The 20017-nt window shown below is 38.1% G+C and overlaps 1 protein-coding gene across 1 annotated transcript in view; it reads left to right on the top strand.

The window, feature by feature from the left end:
* SPAG17 (sperm associated antigen 17) overlaps positions 1-20017 on the top strand; it is a 119191-nt gene that overhangs the window by 10972 nt on the left and 88202 nt on the right. Inside the window, exons 4-6 of the mRNA XM_074809456.1 lie at positions 12493-12624; positions 16405-16609; positions 17781-17975. Of these exons, the coding sequence (XP_074665557.1) occupies positions 12493-12624; positions 16405-16609; positions 17781-17975 (532 nt within the window). The remainder of the gene's footprint in view (positions 1-12492; positions 12625-16404; positions 16610-17780; positions 17976-20017) is intronic.

The raw sequence follows: 20017 nt of genomic DNA, 5'->3' as shown, positions 1-20017 counted from the left end.
ATTAGGTGTCTTAACACCTTTCCTGTCTCTTAAGTGACTTGATGGGAGTAGGAGTCCTGCTTGGTAATTCTGTGCTAATTCCAGCACTTAATTAAATGATGTTAGGCTGAGACTCTCATAAAGATGCTGTGGAAATTATTTTTTTTCTTTGTATATGGAAGGGAGAATGTTACACTTCCTGTAAAATATCAACAGAGTTCATAATGAATCGGATTAATTTATCATGTACAGTTTTTCCAACAGAGAAGACCTAAAACTACAGTATGTTTGAATAAAATATATGCATTTTATAAGCAAAGTATGTATCTCTTATTGTTTATGTACCTGCTTGTTTTGTCAGCTTTCTATTAAGGTTGGTAATGTCATGTGTAATTAAGGTGCATTACCACTACTAAATATGAGAGTGTTCTAGTTTCCAAACTTTGAATTTTGAAAATCTATTCAAGGCTAAATTTTCCGTACTAGATTTATTCATTAGGCAGATTTATTCATTAGGCTGATTTATTATCCACACACACACCCCCCCCCCCCTTGAAAATTCTGGTGAGATTGAGTTCAGGGCCTCTGTGGATGGAAGGATTTTTTTTGGTGTTGTGGGGTTTTTTTTCCTCCTAAGAGTTGTTTTCCAGTTTTGTTGGACTCACTGGGATGGGATCAGGAAAGTTGCCTTTATGTTACCTGGGAAATTTTGAGGAGTCTTGTCCCATACTCATAAGGGAAGAAGCTGGAAATGGGGAGTAGTACCATGGTGAAAAAAGACTGTGAAAGAAGATGGAGCCTCATGTGGCCCCTTCATGTGAGAAGACTGAAAGTAGATAGATAACGTTGCTGAAAATGGACAGTTGAATAAGGGACATGGCCATGAGACAGAGAGGGGTGGGAGGGAGAGAGATATGGAACAATTCTGCGGTTCTCTCAGATAAACTGAGATGCCTGGGAAAGATGAAAAAAGCACAAGTTGCAGAGAGAGAAGCAGTTTTGTTTGGATGTGAATCCCAGAACACTGCTTTCAAAATGTGTCCCTGTGAAGCCAGCAAAATTGAAGGCTTATAACAGCAACATCCTTCCACACTGCTCTGGCTCATCTCCAGGACAAGCCCTCCTGTCTAACCAAAAAAGCTTAATTGCAATTAAAAATATTAATTCTACTACCTGTCAAGAATCAATATATTAATTCTGGTTTCTCACAGAAAGGCTCCTACCTATAGTTGTCAAACTGAAAAATATAATCAAATCATGTCCCACTCTCATCCTGGAATTCTGTGAGACTGCAGCAAAATAAATAAGCTGTAAATAAGTTTTTCCCAGTTGTTAATTACTGGGTTGATAGCTAACTCTACTGACGTCTCCTGCATTTTGAGGATGGGAGGCAGCATGAGCAGTGTGCACTGCACTCCAGAAATCCTCACTAGACTTACGATTCCTTGAAGGTGGATACAAGTTACAAAAGCTCCTAGGCATGGCAGAATTTTATAAATAGATATATATGTAAAAAAGCAAACCGAAGGAGTAAATTAATCTTCTACTAGGCTCTGTATAGTATGCTGTGGAAGAGTGGAAGCATTCTTTAAGTAGAAGAGTTGGGCACAACCCAGGGGAAGAGGCCATTACACAAGTGGAGTGAAGTCTGTGATAGCAGCAAATCCTGTAACTTGCATGGGGTGGGAGGATGATGTGGTTGGAGAACACATTCATACTGGAAAGGAAAAGGTAAATGGATTATCTGGGCTTTGGACCTCAAATGTAGTGGAAGTGTTTGGTGTAGTTGGAAGGAAAGTTTCCTGCAAGTGATGATTTTTTTTTTTTTTTTTTTAAATCCTGCACCCTGTCTTTAATGATGCCGTTTTTCTCCTCTTTGTCTTTCCTTCCCCTGTGAGACACAGCTTCAAAATGAAGAGTTTTACTTCTCCTTTCATTGGTTCAAAACTGACTCAATGCTCTCTGTGTTATTCTCAGTCTAGGCTGGGGAGGGCTTGGTAAATACCTAGTATCTTAGGCTTACATTGTTATGGTTTACACTGTTGGCTTACAAGAGGATTTAAATGGGAGTTATGTCCCTTCTCTGAGAGCTAACTTTTCTGGTCAGGTTTGAAAACTTCAGACTTGTTTTTCAAGTGCGGATATGATCTGGTTTCCCAAGAGACCAGTGAATGCTGCAGAAGTAAATAAATAAATATGCACAAAATGAGATCACTAAATTGTTTTGATTCTTCTTTTTTGGTGAGAAAGGCTATTGACAAGAAAATTTCTGAACACTGTAGCCCAAGAGTTGGATTTCTTACCAGTGTTGCTATCACCAGTTTGGTTTATGTTCTGTGAAATTAGTAGATAGATAGATTTGATTGGCAGAAGAGGCTATCGTGAACTGTAGCACACGTCACAGTATTTTTTTCAAAAATCATCTGTGTGCTGAAATTTTTAAAATCAAGATTGGGTGTTTTTTCTAAATGATTGAAAACAATTGAGAATCTGCTACAACTTCATTTGTTTCTGGGGAGGACCTTTCCTGATAAAAGTTACTTCTAGTTTCAGTGTAAATATATGTTTCAATGTGTGGCTTACAGCCATATTTACTAAATTAAATAAAATCTTGCAATTAATCTTCTCTGCGTAGAAACTTTGAGATTGTGTTCAAATTGTCCTTTAATTTTTCTCTTTATTTAGCAACGTGTAATAAATTCCTTCATGGTTTTTTTCAATTCTTTAATAATTTCTGTGAATCTTCTCTAACAAACATTTACGATTCATTAGTTTTATTTAATTGTGGACAGTGAATGGACTTAGTGTTTTTGTTGAATGCATGTCAAAAACAAGCATAACATAATGCATGTGCTCCTGTTGGATAGCTCACTGTATACAAATCTGAAGGTTGCATAAATTATCTTGGCTGCTGCCTTGCACTAAGAGCTAATTTTGGATTGATTGGTTCATCCTTGACCAATGAGTCCTTCCCAAAGTTACCACTTTACAGGTTCTCCATCCTGTAAATTTGGCCTGTTTTCTTTCTTCTGAGATATAAGTCTTGTAATTTAACAAAATCAAGTCATATTGCTTTCTGCACTATACTAACTACATTAACAAAATTTCTTTGTATGAATGAGGTTTCCACTACATTCTTTGTATTTCCATGGTTATTGTGTCTTCTAGAGATCTTATAATTGAAGACTTTATGTCTTTTCCCAGATCACTGACAAAACTTTTAAATAAAATAGTCTTAATATGTTGTATGCTTCAGACCCTACAAGAAACTCACCCATTTGATGATGACTCTTTGTAGTTGCATATGTAGATCTGTCAGTTGATGAGTTTTAATCTTTGTCACTGCTTTCTAAATCAATAGGCAAAGAATATTTAGGGAATTCTGCTTTTCACTGTATCATATTGTCCGTTTCAACTAGAATTGCAGTCTTACCAGAGAAAGCTATTCCCTTTGTGAAAAGGCCAACTTTTTTTTTTTTCTTTTTTTTTCCCCCCCAAAAAGAACAAAACTGAATTGATAGTAATTATTACACCCTCCTTTTGTTTGTTGTTCATTGAATCCTCTGTTAGGACATCAAGGAAATAATAGCAGCTTTTCTGTTACTCTGCAATGATCAGCATTACATTGCCAGTACTTAAAATACTAGTTTCCCTTTTTTAAGCATTGGTGTGACATCAGCTTTCTTTTATTTGCTTTAAAACTGCCCTTGTTCTCCAAGAGTTGATTAAAGTCAGTATTCATCATCTAAAGAACTCCTCAGCTACCTGTTTTTAATACTTCTTTGATTACGTTGTCCAGGTCTACTGGTTTTTGGTATGCCTAGCTTTAAAAACTACCTTTTTGCAACTTTCTATTGATACAGTATGAAATAACTGCTTATTAATCAAGTGATACAACCATATTATCTGTTGTTTTCCCGAATATAGAGCAGAATAATCACTGATTAGGCCTGCTTTTCCTGCATCTTTATTGAGTCTTCTACTGTTTCCATTTAATATCAGATCAATGCCATGTTAATGATATTTTGTTCTGGATACACTTTAAAAAAATAAAATCTACTATTATCCTTATCTCTGGGGCCATATGTTGTCTTTCTCTTACTTTTCTTTCTTTTCTTCCTTAAATCTGAAATAGTGAGGACTTTTAAATCAGACTATCCAGGATCTTGTTACCCGTCTGATTGCACTGAATGATCTCTGTTTGCTTCTTGCATGTGAGAAGCAAGCAAACATTAGTTTGCATGTCACATGCTGGAACTGTTAATATTTAAACAGAAGAGAATATAGAATTCTGATTACAAACTGTTCAGCTGCTTGTCATTACTGGCTGAACACAGGACCTGTTTGATTCTCCTGTTGACTTCCTTCCAAATGTGTGTGGTAAATGATTCTCATACAAAACCTCAATTTATTTTACCTCCTTGCTAACAGGGAAGTAGTATCAACTCAGATACTTCAGACTTCTGGATTGATAAAAGCAGAACAAGTGCCAATTTTACTGAGTCACGATACATAACAGCCAACCCATATCACCAGGCATATTGAGATACCAACCTCATTGTGCAGTTTCCACAAACAAACCAAAGAGACCCCCAGATTAAATCCTTCTACTGCCAAGCATAATATGCACAGTTTTGCCATTAAAATCCATGTTCAGTTGCGTGCTTGCATGTAAATCTTAATTAGTTCATGCTTTGTACAGCTTATTTTGAGGACTAAAAGGTTATTGGTTAGAAATAGAATCTTGCATTGTTTTAAAATCGTTTATATGGTACATGGCTTTCTCTTTGGTTTATTTTGGTTCCCTAAGATTGTGCTGTCAGAATCCTTGGGAAATTGTGTAATATTCACAGTTCTTCTTGTCTTAACAGGCAATAGGCTGTAGCAGAAACAGAAGGATCCTTGGATTTTCTAGGTGTAAATGACACGGATTCCTCTCATTGCACTGTAGAACAAAATGAATTTTTAAAGTTATCGTGAAATGGAACAGCTCAGGAGTCAAAATTTGTCTGGTGTCATTGTTTTGATGAGAGGGTTTGACAGTAAAAACAACTTTGACAGCCATGCTGAATGGTCAGAAGGATAGAAAGATTTAATTTTATTTTCCATTCCAGTACAGACAGATGAATTTCAAAAGTGCTATTGTGTGGATGCAAGTTAAGAGAATTTTATTGCAGAAGGACTTGGCCCTTACACTGTATGGATATGCAGAGGATCAATGCTCAGGAAACAGTTGGGAATGGTTGTTAAATGAAGTTGCCTTTTAGGGATGTACTGGCTCCAGGAAAGGGTAAGGGACTTTAAGTCCTGCTGTGGGAACCATCTACTCATCTGTTTTTGGCTCTGCTCTATCTGTTACCAAGCTCCTACCAGGTACATCATGGTACAGAATGCAGTATGTTTTGTAAATGAGGTGGTACATTTACCCAGGATATTTATTGTCTTGTCTTCTGAGGAGAGTTTAACTACTCTGCCTCCTGAGTCCAAGTATTTAGGTCAGTTTACTTAAAAGGATGTTAAGCAAAAAAACTGTTAGCTTAGGTTTAGCAATTTTCACATCTCCCATTGGTCTTCAGCAGTTTGTGAATATCAATATGAGCGAGCCTTATGAAAGACTACCAGTGTCTGTGTTACCAGCTGAGGTTAGACTTACCCCCCTCTTTATCTCACAGGAGACCTTTACAGGCAATTCAGTTTGCTCTGCTGCCAATTTATGGCTATGCCAAACTATTCCAAACAAATACTGTCACACCTCAGGTCACTAATCTTTGGCATCTTCAGATGAACTTCAAACTTGGGTTATCCCCATTCCTCCTAGATAATGTTAAGGTAGTCCAAGATTTCCTACACCTTGAAGATTTTGCTAGAACTCACTGAGAAAAAGCTACATGAGCTTCCATCTGTCCTGCTCACCTTAATTCTGACTTCATGATGCCTTTCACTGGTGGACTTCTTAGTGTTTGCTAAATTGCTTGGACAGACAATTGCCTTGCTAGCACAAATATCCAAGACAGTAGAATATCTTTGTCAAATGCTTTCTTATAACTCAGCCAAATTGAAACAAAAGAAAATGTCCTGACCAAAGAAAAGGCATTCACCTGGATTCAGCTGCCTTTCCAGAACAGCAAAGAACAGCTTAGTTCTGTGTTCCATATGCCAGTCCACTATGCATGTCTTCATGACCTAGATCATCCTAGAGGCATTGGAGGGGTCTGTGTGAGATCAAGTAAATAGTTCTAAGCCTCAGATAATGGCAAAGGGATTTTTATTTCAAATATAGGAAACCCATGCCACCTAAAAGGAATGACATACTGCCCAGAGTAAAGACATACCATCATGTCTTTGCATCAGCCTTTGCCATTGTCAGAGCATCTGATGCCACTTCATGATCAACAGTGGCCTGTGTAGTCCTTTGAGTTACCAAATTATATGCCTTCCCTCTGGGATTTATTTATTCTGTGAGACTGACCTATTGTTGCTATGAACCAATCAGTCCTAGAAATTGTAGACAATCCATTACTAAAGTCTCTCCAGTTCAGTATCCCTTTCCAGGGACCTCTCTAAGGACAATATGTCACGTTAAGAAGTACCAGGATTTCTAAATGCTGAAACTGGGGCAAAAAGTCTTGAGCTCCTGCAGGAGAACAATCCATGTCTTCTAATTTTCTGTTTTCTAAAATCTGAGATGTCAGGTTCTATTATTTACATGAGACAATTGAAGAGGTTAATCTTTTCTTTCCATTTCAGAATAGCAATTCTTCGTCATAATCCTAATTCTAGGATTCTAGAAGTAATGCTCTCTGCGTGTATTATTATTTTACTACTGTTAGTTGTAATTATTTGGGCTGAGGCCATTCAAAACTAAAAATTGTTGATGATTTATTTTCTAGGAAGGAAACTTGATACCTTTTGAAATTCATCTGTCTGTTTAAAACCTGCTTTAGAACACTGGTGAGATCTTGGTTTTTTGCTTCCTTGATTAAAAGGTTTCCTGCATGCATGTAACTTGGTATTAAAATCTCCTGCTTTTTCTGTACAGGGTTTGTTGAAATCTCTGTGTAACTAGAGCAAACAGCAATTATGTCTGTAGGAATGTCATCCTTAAATTGGTAGAGGCACCCTCTGGAGTAGGCAGAGGAAACGCTATTCTCTGTTTTGTTGCCTTCAAAAATTGCATATGACTATAACTGGTTAATTAAGGGCAATAGAGTGTAAGACATTTTTCTCAAGTAGAGGAATGAATCCCAGAATTGTTTGTTACCAAAGGAAATTTTTAAAAAATTTAAATGCCCGAAGCTCTGTTGCAAAGCTGGACCAAGGTGGAAAGATCCTGTCTAGGAGTTTTGCGGTGTGAAGCCTACGAGGCCATCGGGACTTCCAGGCCCATGAGTTCTGAGGTGGCTTAGGAAACTCTGGCAAGATACAGATAGATGGGTTCTGCCAGCACAAGGGTTGATGAGACAACTTTGCTTCTTAAATCTTTTTGTTACCCTCTGATTGAGTTCTTTTCCTAGCCAGATGCGATGTTAGAAGCGTGACTAAATCCTTTAGCTTTGTAATGTTCATTGTACGGATCCAGTTGGCTGGAATTCCTAGAGACAATTTACTTCTTGGAAGCATAAAATATTCTTCTCCCTGATGGAAAGACTTGCTGGGCAGTTTCATACCACTGAAATGTAAACATTTCAAGATTTGATCATAGCAATATAACTCTTCTTCTGAGCACAGATCACAGTGAACTGGCCTGTCCTGTCTTTTTAAAAAGGTCTGGGTTCTGTAGGAGTTCTTCAGAAATCACTTAAATCCTATTTCAACTATCTTCCCCAATCGGAGTGTTAAAAGGAAACAGGTATCTGAAGGGTCACATGAGAAAACCTTCTCTATGCATAAATCTTCTCCTTCTAGAGATCGCAATGCCAATGGCTGATCTTTGGAATCACTGGATATTTATATTGTATTTTGTCTTCCCTTAAAGCAATTCATTTTGGTAGCAGTCAGGTGGTCAGGAAGCCATAGGAGATATATGTCATAGATGGTGAGAGCTCTTTGATAAAGCCAAGGTGAAACATCATCCTAATTTGTATGTAATGTATTTTTTTATTTTTACTTAAATTAGGTTATTCACCTGTTTCTATTTCCCTTAAAGCATTTAAGTACTTGTAACACTAAGACACGTATGCTGTACACAGGTCTTAGAAAGTTCTCATTCTGCATTGCTGAGATTAAACCAGGTATGCCCTCAGGTTGCACATTTTCAGTAGAGAGAGGTTTAAAGAGTAAATGTTCTTGCAATGGATATTTCTAAATAGGTTTCTGCTAACCAGATCACAGTGTGTTGTGCTTTGGCAAAAAACAGACTCACTCATATGAGTGACAAGACATTTTTCTAGGGCACAAGCAGCCATTGTCGTTGCTTTGAGAAATGTTCTCGCAATTGAAAAGCAATTATTTAGTACATGAACAATATATGTAATTGCTCAGTACTGCTCAATAGTGAAAGTGTCCTATTCTTATTTTAGTAGGTTTGTTCAAAAAGGACTCTGAGGGGCAGGAGGAGTCATCAAATCCACTTTAATTTTTTTTTTTATTTCTCTGGAATACATGTTGGTAGTCTTCATTGATTAATGAAGATGATTTATTGGCTTAGCTTAAGTTTTACAGTCTACCTTGTGGGTATGTAAGCTCTATATGGAGCTCTGTTCAGATATGCAACTGATTTACCGATTTACATGAGTCCTTAAGCTCAGTTCAGATCGTGAGTCATTAATTCACCAGTGAAGGATAATGATTAAGCAAGTGATCTTTTGACATCATAGTTGGGAAGAGGTTCTGAGAGGACAAATGAAAGTGGGTGAATGGTCTGATAGTGGAGACTAAATTGCCTTTCAACACACTGCAAGTGTGATCTGAAAGAAGTTGTTTCAGTTAACTCAGTGCCTGCCTGGTATACTTTCAAAATAATTGATCTATATGCTATAGTCAGTGAAAGGAAATCAGCAGATTCAGAAATATTTAATAGTATGTGTGAAATCTTCTTTGGACAAAAGAAATTTGTCGGTATGACACGTGCAGCTTTTGTTCCCTAGTCTGTCTTGACAGCTGCTTGTGAGGGATTCATGATACTGATGGCAGATTGTAATAAGAGAAAATCACTTTTTTTTTCCCTCCTGCTTTTATTAGCTTGCTCAGGAAAGTACATTTGAACAGTAAATAATAACTTGGTTGGTACGTATAGCCTCTTGACTGATGGCTCCTCTGCTTCAGATTGACTTGAACTGTGTCAGTTACTAAGGGATTGGAATTACTGAGAAGTTCTTCTAGGAACCATTATGTTTCTTTCAGGAAGTGTTATGTGAGAGAGATATATGTGATGGCCTGCATTTCTTATCGTTTCAAGAACAAGAGGGAAGACAGGGCTTTAGAAAGCTCACCCTGGATGTGGGAGAACTACACTATGAAGTGGGCTGACCACTGTTCATAGCCAGTGATGCTACTGTTTCCAAGTAGTCATAAAGCTGTGAAAGTTGGTAATGCAATTTATCACTTTGAAAGCTTTTCTGATTATGATTTAGCAGCCACAGTGGTTCTGTATATTGAAAAGGAGGCATTTCAAAGAAGGATACCATAAAGACTTTGGCTTTAAATGTTTCCCTAACTTTTAAGACCTGTCTCCTATCTGGTGCTAGCATCTGCCAATAATGTAGTGTCGCTTACAAGCACTCATGCAGTGTTTGAATGGCTTGAAATCTATGCCCTTTGCACCAGGCAGCTACATCTCTGCGTGGTTCATGCTGCCACCATATGAGATCAAATACTGCACCACTGAAGCCTTTCTGCACTTCACAAATGTGACCCCTGCTGTGTGAGGAATGCTAAGTTTCCTCTTCCTTTAAAGGAAAAGAGGCCCTACCTAACTGAGTTTGTCCATCCAAGTTTCCATGGTTTCTCACACAAGTAAAAGGTCATCACTGGCGGGATGAAGTATAGCCAATCTGAAATGAATCCACTTTGTAGTATCCGAAAAAATTCCCTCTGTACTCCTACCAAGTCTTTGTCTTCAGCTTTTTTTATTTTTTTTATTGAGGCTCTCTGGGTTCTTAACTGTTTATGCCAGGTGCCTTCATAATTCACAGGACCACAGATGAAGTAAACATGCATAAATGTACTAAATTTAATTTCTTTTATTTACAGTGCATGGATAGATCCATGTTCTGTCTTTAAACTAGCAGTGATGAAGGATTGCTTTTTATTTGCTTATGCATAAAACAGATCTTACATTGCTGTATGAAAAACTTACTTGCTTTCTTTGTATTGCCAAATGTTGTGTGCTCATTTTGTCTGTGTCTTATTTGTCTGACCTCTCTCCGCAGTCATGGAATGTACTCCTGTTAAATAGTTTGGTTTATGCTTCTCTAATGCCTCACGTAAGAAAATTTGTCCTTCCCACCCACTCGGAGTTGTCCAGCTCACTATAGACTTTGGACAAGTCTCTTCATTTCTGCGTTCTCTCTCTACAAAATAGGAATAGTCATGATGCATTGCTTTTGACTGGTAAAATGCTTTGAACTTCTCAGGAACAATGGGTTGTAAAAGAGCCTAAGCGTTCCTTCCTTCTTCCATGAACAATAAATCAGCAACTGCCATCGAGCCAGGTTACTATGTATGTGCTTCTCAGGAATCCTTCCAGAATCCCTCCGTTTTCCCTCTATTGTGTTTCAAGAAATGTGCAACTCGTCTAATTAGGCAATTGGGAAGCATCCCTTTCCATAGGCTGTTAACACCACTTCTGCAAAAAAAAATATATGAGAATTTTTCTCTCTAAGGGAAATCACTGTGATATTTCTACCTAAGTCTCTTTCTTTCAGAGGACAGGTTTGTGTAGCTAGCTCTGGGTGACTATTTTTTGTTGGAATAGCTAGTAGTTTCTAGTGTGCCTACAGTCTTTGGGAGTTTTAAAGTCTGTTCTTATCATATCCTGATTTTCTGCTGTGACTCTGAAGTCAATGGGGGTCTTTATGGAAGCTGCCTATGGATGGCTTGTTGAGATAGTGACCAGTAAGTAATCTTACTCTGAATATGAAAGATGCAGAGCAGAACTGAGCTTAACCATGATGTATTTTCCTGTGTGTATGTTAAGATCATCAGGTTTATTAGTGTTGGAGGGGCAGGATTGTTTTGGGAGGATTTATAAATGCAAATATTTTGGTGGTTTTGTCTCCCTGTTACGCAATTCAGAAAAATCTGAATTTTAAGAGATTACTTTTTCTGCACTTTGCTTTCATTTGTATGAAACAGTAATTTGGCATATAATAGTCTGGATTCATTTTGCCTTGATTCAGAGAAGCATTTTTAGTGGCTACGTTTGCTTACCTAGGTTTTACTTGAGAAGTGAAAAATTTCTAAGCTGGCCAAGAAGCTATGAAAGCTCAAAGCTAATGGTGGTGTTTGCATTAGACAAGACACAGTTCAGTGAGATGCAGTGTACACCTTCATTGTCTGAATGTTAGCAAGCAAAATTGACACCATATGTGCCCAACTGTAATTGCTCCAAGAGGGGAAAAGAGAAACATGTCAGAACATTTGAGTAACACCTAATTCAGTCCATGGTTATAAATAAAGCTGATGGTCGCTTAAAAACAAAAGTAGGAAAATATTATGGTTATATTATTCCTCAACATCCCTTCCTACATAGGTGAACTTTATTACAGAGACAACACAAGTGAAAAGAAACATATAACAAGTTTTTATGGTATTTTTATGTTATTTTATTTTTTTCGCAGTAAATAAAGTGGTTATGAGGCTCCAAGGAAAACGGCCCAGATGTTAGTGAGTTGTATGAAATTTAGTGGAAACAAGCTGTAAAAAACATAGTCATAAAACAGCCTGTCAATGCCACACATCTGGACAATGCAGCTGTATGTTCCCACTGCTGTCATCACCCTAAGAAAACTCAATAGCCTTATTTCACCCCAATTAGGCTGCATACCAACAGAATCAGAATTACACAGGGAGGGGGGGTATATTTTCACCAGGAGAGACCCTCTCAGATTCCCTTCAAGAAGTTTTTATCTTTCATTCAGGGCTAGTGCCTCAGACACTAGTCACTTTGTAAACAGTACTCCAAACTATTCCCCTTGATTTGCTATCAGTTAAATGCTTTTAAATTTATTACTTTATAATAAGTAGTTGCTTAATGTTGCTTCTTTGTTTAAAACCTAAAAAATGACATTTTACTCTGAGAACTGTGTGTCTGTTGACCTTTACATAAATCATAGAAATTTTCTCCGTTATAGTTTTATCTCATACTACAGCAGATATAACTTCATTAGAGGTCTTAGGAACCAATGAATAGCTATTCATCTTACTGATATGTTGTTTTACTGAAAGTGTGGCCATTTTGACCCATGCATTGTACAATGTGAGATAGCTCTTCCTCATTTCAGCATGCAAAATATATGTCAAATGCAATATTAAAAGTGTACAGTAGTTATTTTTGGCTTTTTTTCTCTGCAGGTGATAGAAGTAGCCAAAGCCATTCTGGATAGTGGTGAAGAAATTCCCATAACACTAACTGGAAAGCTGTTGAAATTTCAACTGCTTTGTCTCAAACAGAAGGACCTTCAGAGAAGAGAAGCTGAAAAGAAGGTGCTACAGTATGCCTTGGGGAGGATGCTTAATTAACTTTGTGAAGACCCTTCTCTTCTAGTGTTGTTTACATAAATTCAGCTTTCTTCTCATGCTTGACTTCCTAGATCTGTAATTGAAGAGAACTGTGAATAGAAATTTATCTTGAGTTAGATTTTGGGGAAGAAGCTCTCAATTACTCAAATGCAGGTGATACAGGGGAAAAAAAAAAAGAAAATAAAAAATATTGTGCAAGAACTCTTTGATAGAGTGAGTAGTAGTAATGTCTTAGCTGAGTCTTAGGACCAATAGGAAATAGAGCTAGAAACTGGCTTCACCTTAATATATCTCTGCTGAGGTAAAGGTGCAGAGCAGCACTGTGAAGAAGTTATTACCATGAATCACCTCTCTGGAGGAAATTTGGAGAAGTTATCTATTCCATCCTCTGGCACTAAGGCAGGATATAATTTACATAACCTATTCCTGGCAGATGTTTGTTGAACCTCTTCTTAAAACCTTACACTGCTGTGCTTTTGCTTTTCTGCGGCAATCAGTATTACTGCTCAACTATCTCTGCAACATAGCCATTTGGAAAAGTTTTCTAATCCTATCAACCTTGCTTTAACTTAAACCCATTACTGCTTCACTTCTCACTGTGTGTGGGACAACAGTTCTTACCCTCCATTCTACAGAAATCTATTACATATTTAACTAAACAAACTCAAATATATGCTATGGTTTCTAGTTTTTGATTATGCTTGTTCCTCTACTCTGAACTCTCTCCAAATAGTTCATATCTTGAAGTCTGCTTTTCAGAACTGGGTACCACATTTTCCAGTGTTCCCAAAACTCACTTCCACATATTCTCCAAGATTGTCACTACTAGCTCCAAGATGGCCTTGGTCAGATTGCTAGGAAGAATTTCACCAAGTTTGCACAGAATCACAATCAGATCAGAACTTGCTCTCTAACATCTGTAATTTAAAAAAAAAAAAAAAAAAGTTGTCAGTGGTACCTTTCAACAACTTACTGAATAATTGGTCTTTTCTATAGTCCTTTTCCAGCAAACGTACGTGCAGCTGAAGACCATTGTCAGAAAGTCATATAACTGCTGCAATAATTTACCCTGTTAATTGATCAAAAACTATAAGGTAAAACGTGATGGCATGGAGACCTAAGCATTCTATGCATGTAAAAGAAACAAGAAGAGAACAGTTTCATGCATTTCTTGTAGTTGAAAAGTCTGTAAATTTCTTTATCAATAATTCTATTTGTGGGAATAATTGGTAGATGAAGTATAGCGCACAAGCACAAGAGCATTAAATGCTAGGTGGTAAATTAAAGTTGTATCCTGCTCCCATAGAAGTCAGTTGCAAAATTGATTAGCAAATGATAACGTAAGCCACGGAAATACATAAAGAATCTTAGAAAAAATAAATGCATTTTCAACCTGAAGAGAAATTGAAAGGTTGAAGCTATAGAGCAGATGTTTTATAGTGAATGGAGAAAAACTGGCTTTTCTCTTAGATATCAGTCAGTGCAGGTAAGTAAACTGTAAAACAAGAATTTGAAGTTTAAAGATTAGGCCCTTCAATATTAAAATGGAGCCTTTAACTTTGATTTTGCAAGGTTACTCTTATAACTATAATTTTATTTCCCTGAAGAATCTGAAGATGGTCGATATGGAAGGTTGAAGAATCTCTGGAACTTACAATTTCTGCTCTGTTTTAGCCAGCCACTCTGGACAAAATTGTCACCTCCCCTGGATTATATCTGTATCAAAGCATGACAGGCAAACATGAGAGCAGCAGCTGAAGGACAAAGACAGAGTCAAGATTTGGGAAAGCTTTTCGCTATGAAGATGCTCTGCAGTACAGAATGGGCAGAAACTGGCTTTTAATTTAGAATTCTAATTCTAAAATTGTCTGCCATAACATTTTTAATCCTTTCCAACTAGCTTGTACAGTATCAGCTCGATTGCCAACAACTCAGGGGTCGAAACCAGGATTTTACTAGCAGATCAGTTCTCAGAAAGCCCATGTAACTGTCCATTGTTTTTTAGAATAGACACTGGTTAATACAATGTATTGGCAGAAGAAAAAGAGCAAGTGAATAAACAAAAATAAATCATTATGAAATTTCTGTATTTCATTAGGAGCAGAAGCTTGTCCTAAATTGACAGGTGTATGCATCTAAATTAATATGCAGAAGAGAAATGTGTCTGAATTAGAAAACTGAGGTAGTAAGATTCTGTAATATGAAGCTTAAAATAACAAAATTACAGAATGTAAAGCTAATGGAAGATTAGAAACTCCACAGAAAGCTGTACCTTGTAGGGAGGGAGAAATAGGACACTGAAAGGAAAATGAAAGAATCCTAGGAAGGAAAGGCTTTTACTTCCCGAGGTATTAAGGTCAACTAGTGTTCTTCATTGAAATCTTGGCAAGTTTGGAAATGTCTCTGCTTATTTGAGACTTATTCACATAAAATGATGCAGTTGCAATAGAAAAAGCTTGTTGTGAACTTTGTAGCCTGATGATTGTATAATCTGTTTTGATGTGCTCATCAGCTTAGAATTCAGAGTAGTACTATCAAAATCTTTGGTTTGAAATGTCCAAAGACAAATAAATTTGAAAGAAAATAATGAAAACATCCAATTCCCCCATTTCCCAGCACAAATAGTTTTAAGAATCTCTTGAAGTCGTTTCTAAATTTTACAGAAAGGGGAGGTATGATGAAGGGAAAAGCAGGAAAAGATTTTCTGCTTTGGTTTTGAATTTGTACTAAACGCAAGTTCTACAGCTGGGAAGTCTGCTTTTCCAGCTGGATGTAGGGAAAGCAACTCTGTAGAGTCAACTGCCTTGTCTCATTTGCATGGAGAGCTTTTCTCCTTGCTTTAATAGCCTTTAAAGGGACACCAGCAGGATGGTAACAGTAAGTTAAGTTAATATCATTTTATTGTATTTAATTTAGCTTTACAATCCTTAAATGTCATTCTTGCATAGTTAGTGCATAGTAGTGCTGCTGGGTAAAAATAATGTGGAGGCTTTCCTGCTCTTACAGCACCTTGCTTTACCTTAATATAGTCTAGATTATTTTAATTTTAGATTGGCTCTGAGCTTTCTGGATTTATAGTGTGAGGCTTTGGGATACTTACAAAATCTTTTTTCATTCTTTACTTTTAAATTACTGAGCAGAACTTAATGTAGTTCTTTTGTTTGAACTTTTGTTTGAAACTTTTGTTTGAAAATAATGAGAATGGCTGAGTAATATCCTGTGTGAAATGAGCACAAGACTCTTGGTTTGAGTTTATAGTAGACAGATATTTACATCAAAGACAAATAGTGCTGGTACCATTTTACACCATACTCAAGAGTGTTAACAGAGATGCTAAAGACTTAATAGAAATTGAATTTTTGTCTTATTTCCCTTCAGTCCAGGGAAGGTTTCTGGCTGATGCAAGTGCTGTAGTGGCAGTAACTGAAGCGCAGAGATTCTTTACTCATCTTTCCACCAGTATGCATTTCATTAGTTTTGTAGGTATAATGTCTACCTACCTCTCAAAGTTCCTTTTTAATGTGAAGTCTTAACACTATGGTTTCGTAAGAATATAATAAACTGAATGGCGTGTTTGAGAAGGATAAAGCAGAGTGTTCAAGACAGCTTTGCCACATCAACATTATAGTGACTGAATGGGAAACGTATTCAAATAAAAAAAATTGAACTACGAAAATTTTACAGCAGTCTGCCCTTTGTTCTGCGTAAAGGCTACAATGAGAACCTAGTTTATTTATCTGTCAGGCTGAAGAAGAGCAACAAAAGGAAAAATATGGAGGGAAAGAGAAAGCTAAAACTCCTGACAAGAAGAACATACATAGCACCAAGACAGCCGAGAAAGAAAAGAAAGGAAAAAAGACAGAAGGAGGCCCTCTAGTACCAGTCATTGTTAAAAAGGACACCCAACTGAAGCGACGGGGAGAAGTGGAAGAGGAAGACAAATACATTGGTATGTAAAAAAAAGCAGATACACTCCTGATAATCTTGCTAGAAATCTTGCAACCTAGCTTCAGAGTACTTTGTTTTGTTCCATGTTGAAAAGTCAAGATCTATTTGGCAATATTAAGGCATTGCCACTTTGCATTTGAAGAGGGCACTGTGTTCTGCTCAGTATTAGGATAGATTGTACAATCCAAGAAATAAAATACAGATGTGGTATATGTAGCATGTCAACATGTTTTAGCATGTTTAAGACTAAAAGAAGGTGGCTAAACAAATCCTACAGAAAACCTTTCTACAGAAAGATTTCAGAGTAATTAAATGCATTTGTGTCAGTATCCAAACGTGTCTTTCTCCTTGTATTACCTACATTTCTCCATGGGCTGTAAAGGGGATCTACACAATTAACTTAGACTAGAGTCAAGCTTCTGGAGGACTCGTTTTTACTTACATAATGCTTAACCTTTTGCTTTGGTTCTGAAATGTTGCTATGCATATTTCTACAGAACTAATAAGACCATAATGCAGGCACTCAGTGAAACGTTTTATCTGCACTTTAGGATGAATTTGGATATGCCCCTTGCCAGCTGAAAGGGCTAGTGTGAGCTGGTATTACCAGCTGATGAGGATTTTGACAGGGAGTCCATCTAGCAAACATGAACCTGTTGGGCAGGGAGCAGTCAGCAGTGAGTCAGCTCATACCTGCAGCTTAATCCTTCAGAATTATTACAGCTAATGTAATCTCTTGTCTAACACACAGTAACTTTGTGTGTGCTCCCTGGACAGTTTTATGCAGGATGAAATAGGATAGCTTAAACTATCATTAGAGCATGTGAATATGTCCTGACACTAACTCCTCCTTAAAGAGAAGCAATTACAGAAATGCTGCTACAGCTAGCATTCTGGTTATAATCAGCTTCTCCAGTTTTTCTTTGGTGCTTCTCCAAGCAATTATTACTTCTGACTTGTATTCTTCCTGCTGAGTTCTAGGTGTTTTCCTACATAAGACTTCAGTCTAATGCACATAATATTTTGAAACTTGTAATTATCCCAATGAAGTTATAAAAGGACTGTTTCTCTGACCTTAATTTGCAGCATCCCTATACAATCAAGAAAAAAAAGGATTTTGTTTAGCTGTTGAATGTCCTTGCTCTAATCTGGTTTTGTTGTGTTTTGAACAGATGATGAACCAGATGATGGTGCCCATCATTACTTTATAATTTTGGATTTCCACAACCCTCAGCTGTTGCCCGTGATGTCTGAGCTTGGGATTAACGTTTCAAGTGTAATTAGAATTTCTTCTGAGAATTATAAACCGTTGCAGACATACTTGGAAGCAACTAAACTTCAAGGAGAATCTTTACTTTCACATGAAGGTAATCTGGTCATAAGAACAAAATTTGTGCAGAAAAGAGACTATTTTATATCCAAGTAAAGACTGTTCCAGCTGTATTTTTCTCCCTCTCTGTGCCTTGTGTTTGTGCATACTACCTGTGAGCAGCTGTGTTTGTCAGTGCAGAAATGGTAGTGCCCTTGGTGGTCACCAAACCAAATGGTTTGCCAGTGAGAAAACTTGCCTCAGCTGGACAGTAGAGAGAGGAACTGGCTAAGCAGGCAGTGGCTGCAGCCATAGTTTTCTGCAGCAGCCACCAAAGAGCAACATTTATCAAATGCATACTTATATGAATTGTTAGCCAGGAAGGTGTGTTGCTAAGCAAACTTGGCTCATTTGGTAATTTCAAGGGAAGTGCACAGATGGCTACTTTGGGACTGTGGCCCCAGCCAGAGAAGAATACACCACAGAATAACACCCTGTAATTGTAGTCGGTTGTCCCCAGGCTGTAACGCCTCTCTTGAACTGGGATCCTGGTGAACAGCAAGCTAAATAGGAGTCATCAGTGAAGGCTAACCATACTGAGCTGTAGTAACACAGCCAGTAGGTCGAGGGAAGTAGTTATTTCCTGTTACTTGGCTCTCATAAGAACAGAGTTCTGGGCTCTATAGTACAAGAAAGATACTAATAAACTTGACTGAGTCCAGCAGACAGCCACCCTATAAGGACTGGCTGAAGAACCTTGGCTTGCTTGATCTGGAGAATAGAGGGCTTACAGGACACCTAACTGCATCCTTCTAACACCTCTGAGAAGGTTATCAAGAACACAGAGCAAGACTCTTCATTTTGAGGTACATGGAAGAAGAAAGTTGTGATCGTGAATAGCCTTTGGAAATCTCAGGCCCCAGAGACAAGGGGACAGTCTGGAGCAAGGAAAATATACCCTTGGTGGAAGAGGATCAAGTCGGGGAACACTTAAGCAAACGACGTGTATGTCCATGGAGCTTGATGGGATGCACTCACGAATACTGAGGCAGCTGGCTGTGATGTCACACTGAGGCCACTCTCAATAACTTTTGAACAATCATAGCAATTGGAAAAGGTGCCTGAGAACTGGAGGAAAGCAAGTGTCACTTCTATCTTCAGAAATGGTAGGAAGGAGGACTCATGGAACTAAAGGCTGCTCAGACTCACCTCAGTCTCTGGGAATATGGTGGAACAACTAATCCTGAAAGCAATTTCCAAGCACATGAAGGACAAGAAGTTGGTCAGTCAGCATAGATTCACCGAGGGGAAGTCATTCTTACCCAACCTGATAGCCTTCTGTGATACAATGACTGGCTTGGTAGATGAGGGGAGAGCAGTGAATATTGTCTGCCTTGACTTCAATAAGGCCTTTGGCACTGTCTTTTCATAAAGAAACTAATGAAGTATAGGCTGGATTAGCAAACACTGAGGTGGATTGAAAACTGGCTGAGTGGTCTGGTCCAGAGCCTAGTGATCAGTGATATGAGTCCTGCCCAACATCTTCATTAATGATCAGGATAGTGGGGCAGAATATACCCTCAGCAAGTACTCTGATGATACAAAAGTATGAGGAGTGGTTGACACCAGAGGGTTGTGTTGCTGTTCAGAGGGACCTTGACAAGCTAGAGAAATGGGCTGGCAGGAACCTCATAAAATTCCACAAGGGCAAGAGCAAAGTCCTGCACCTGAGGAGGAATAACCCAATGCAGCAGTTCATGGAGGGGGCTGACCAGCTGGAAAACAGCTTGGCAGAAAAGGGCCTAGGGGTGGTGGCACTAAGTTGGACATGAGCCAGCAACATGCCTTTGTAGCAAACAAGGCTAATGGTATCCTGGGCTGTATCAGGTCAAGGGATTTGATCCTTCCTTTCTACTCAGCACTGGTGAGGCCACACCTGGAGATCTGTGTCCAGTTCTGGGCTCCCCAGTACAGGAGAGATATGGAGCTACTGGAGAGACTCCATCAAACAACCACAAAGATGTTTAAAGGACTGGAGCATCTTTCATATGAGCAGAGGCTGAGAGAGCTGGGAATGTTTACCCTGGAGAAAAGGAAGCC

This window comes from Strix aluco, chromosome 2 (assembly GCF_031877795.1).
Source record: "Strix aluco isolate bStrAlu1 chromosome 2, bStrAlu1.hap1, whole genome shotgun sequence".
NCBI lineage: Eukaryota > Metazoa > Chordata > Aves > Strigiformes > Strigidae > Strix > Strix aluco.
This window is presented reverse-complemented; position numbering and strand designations above follow the sequence as displayed.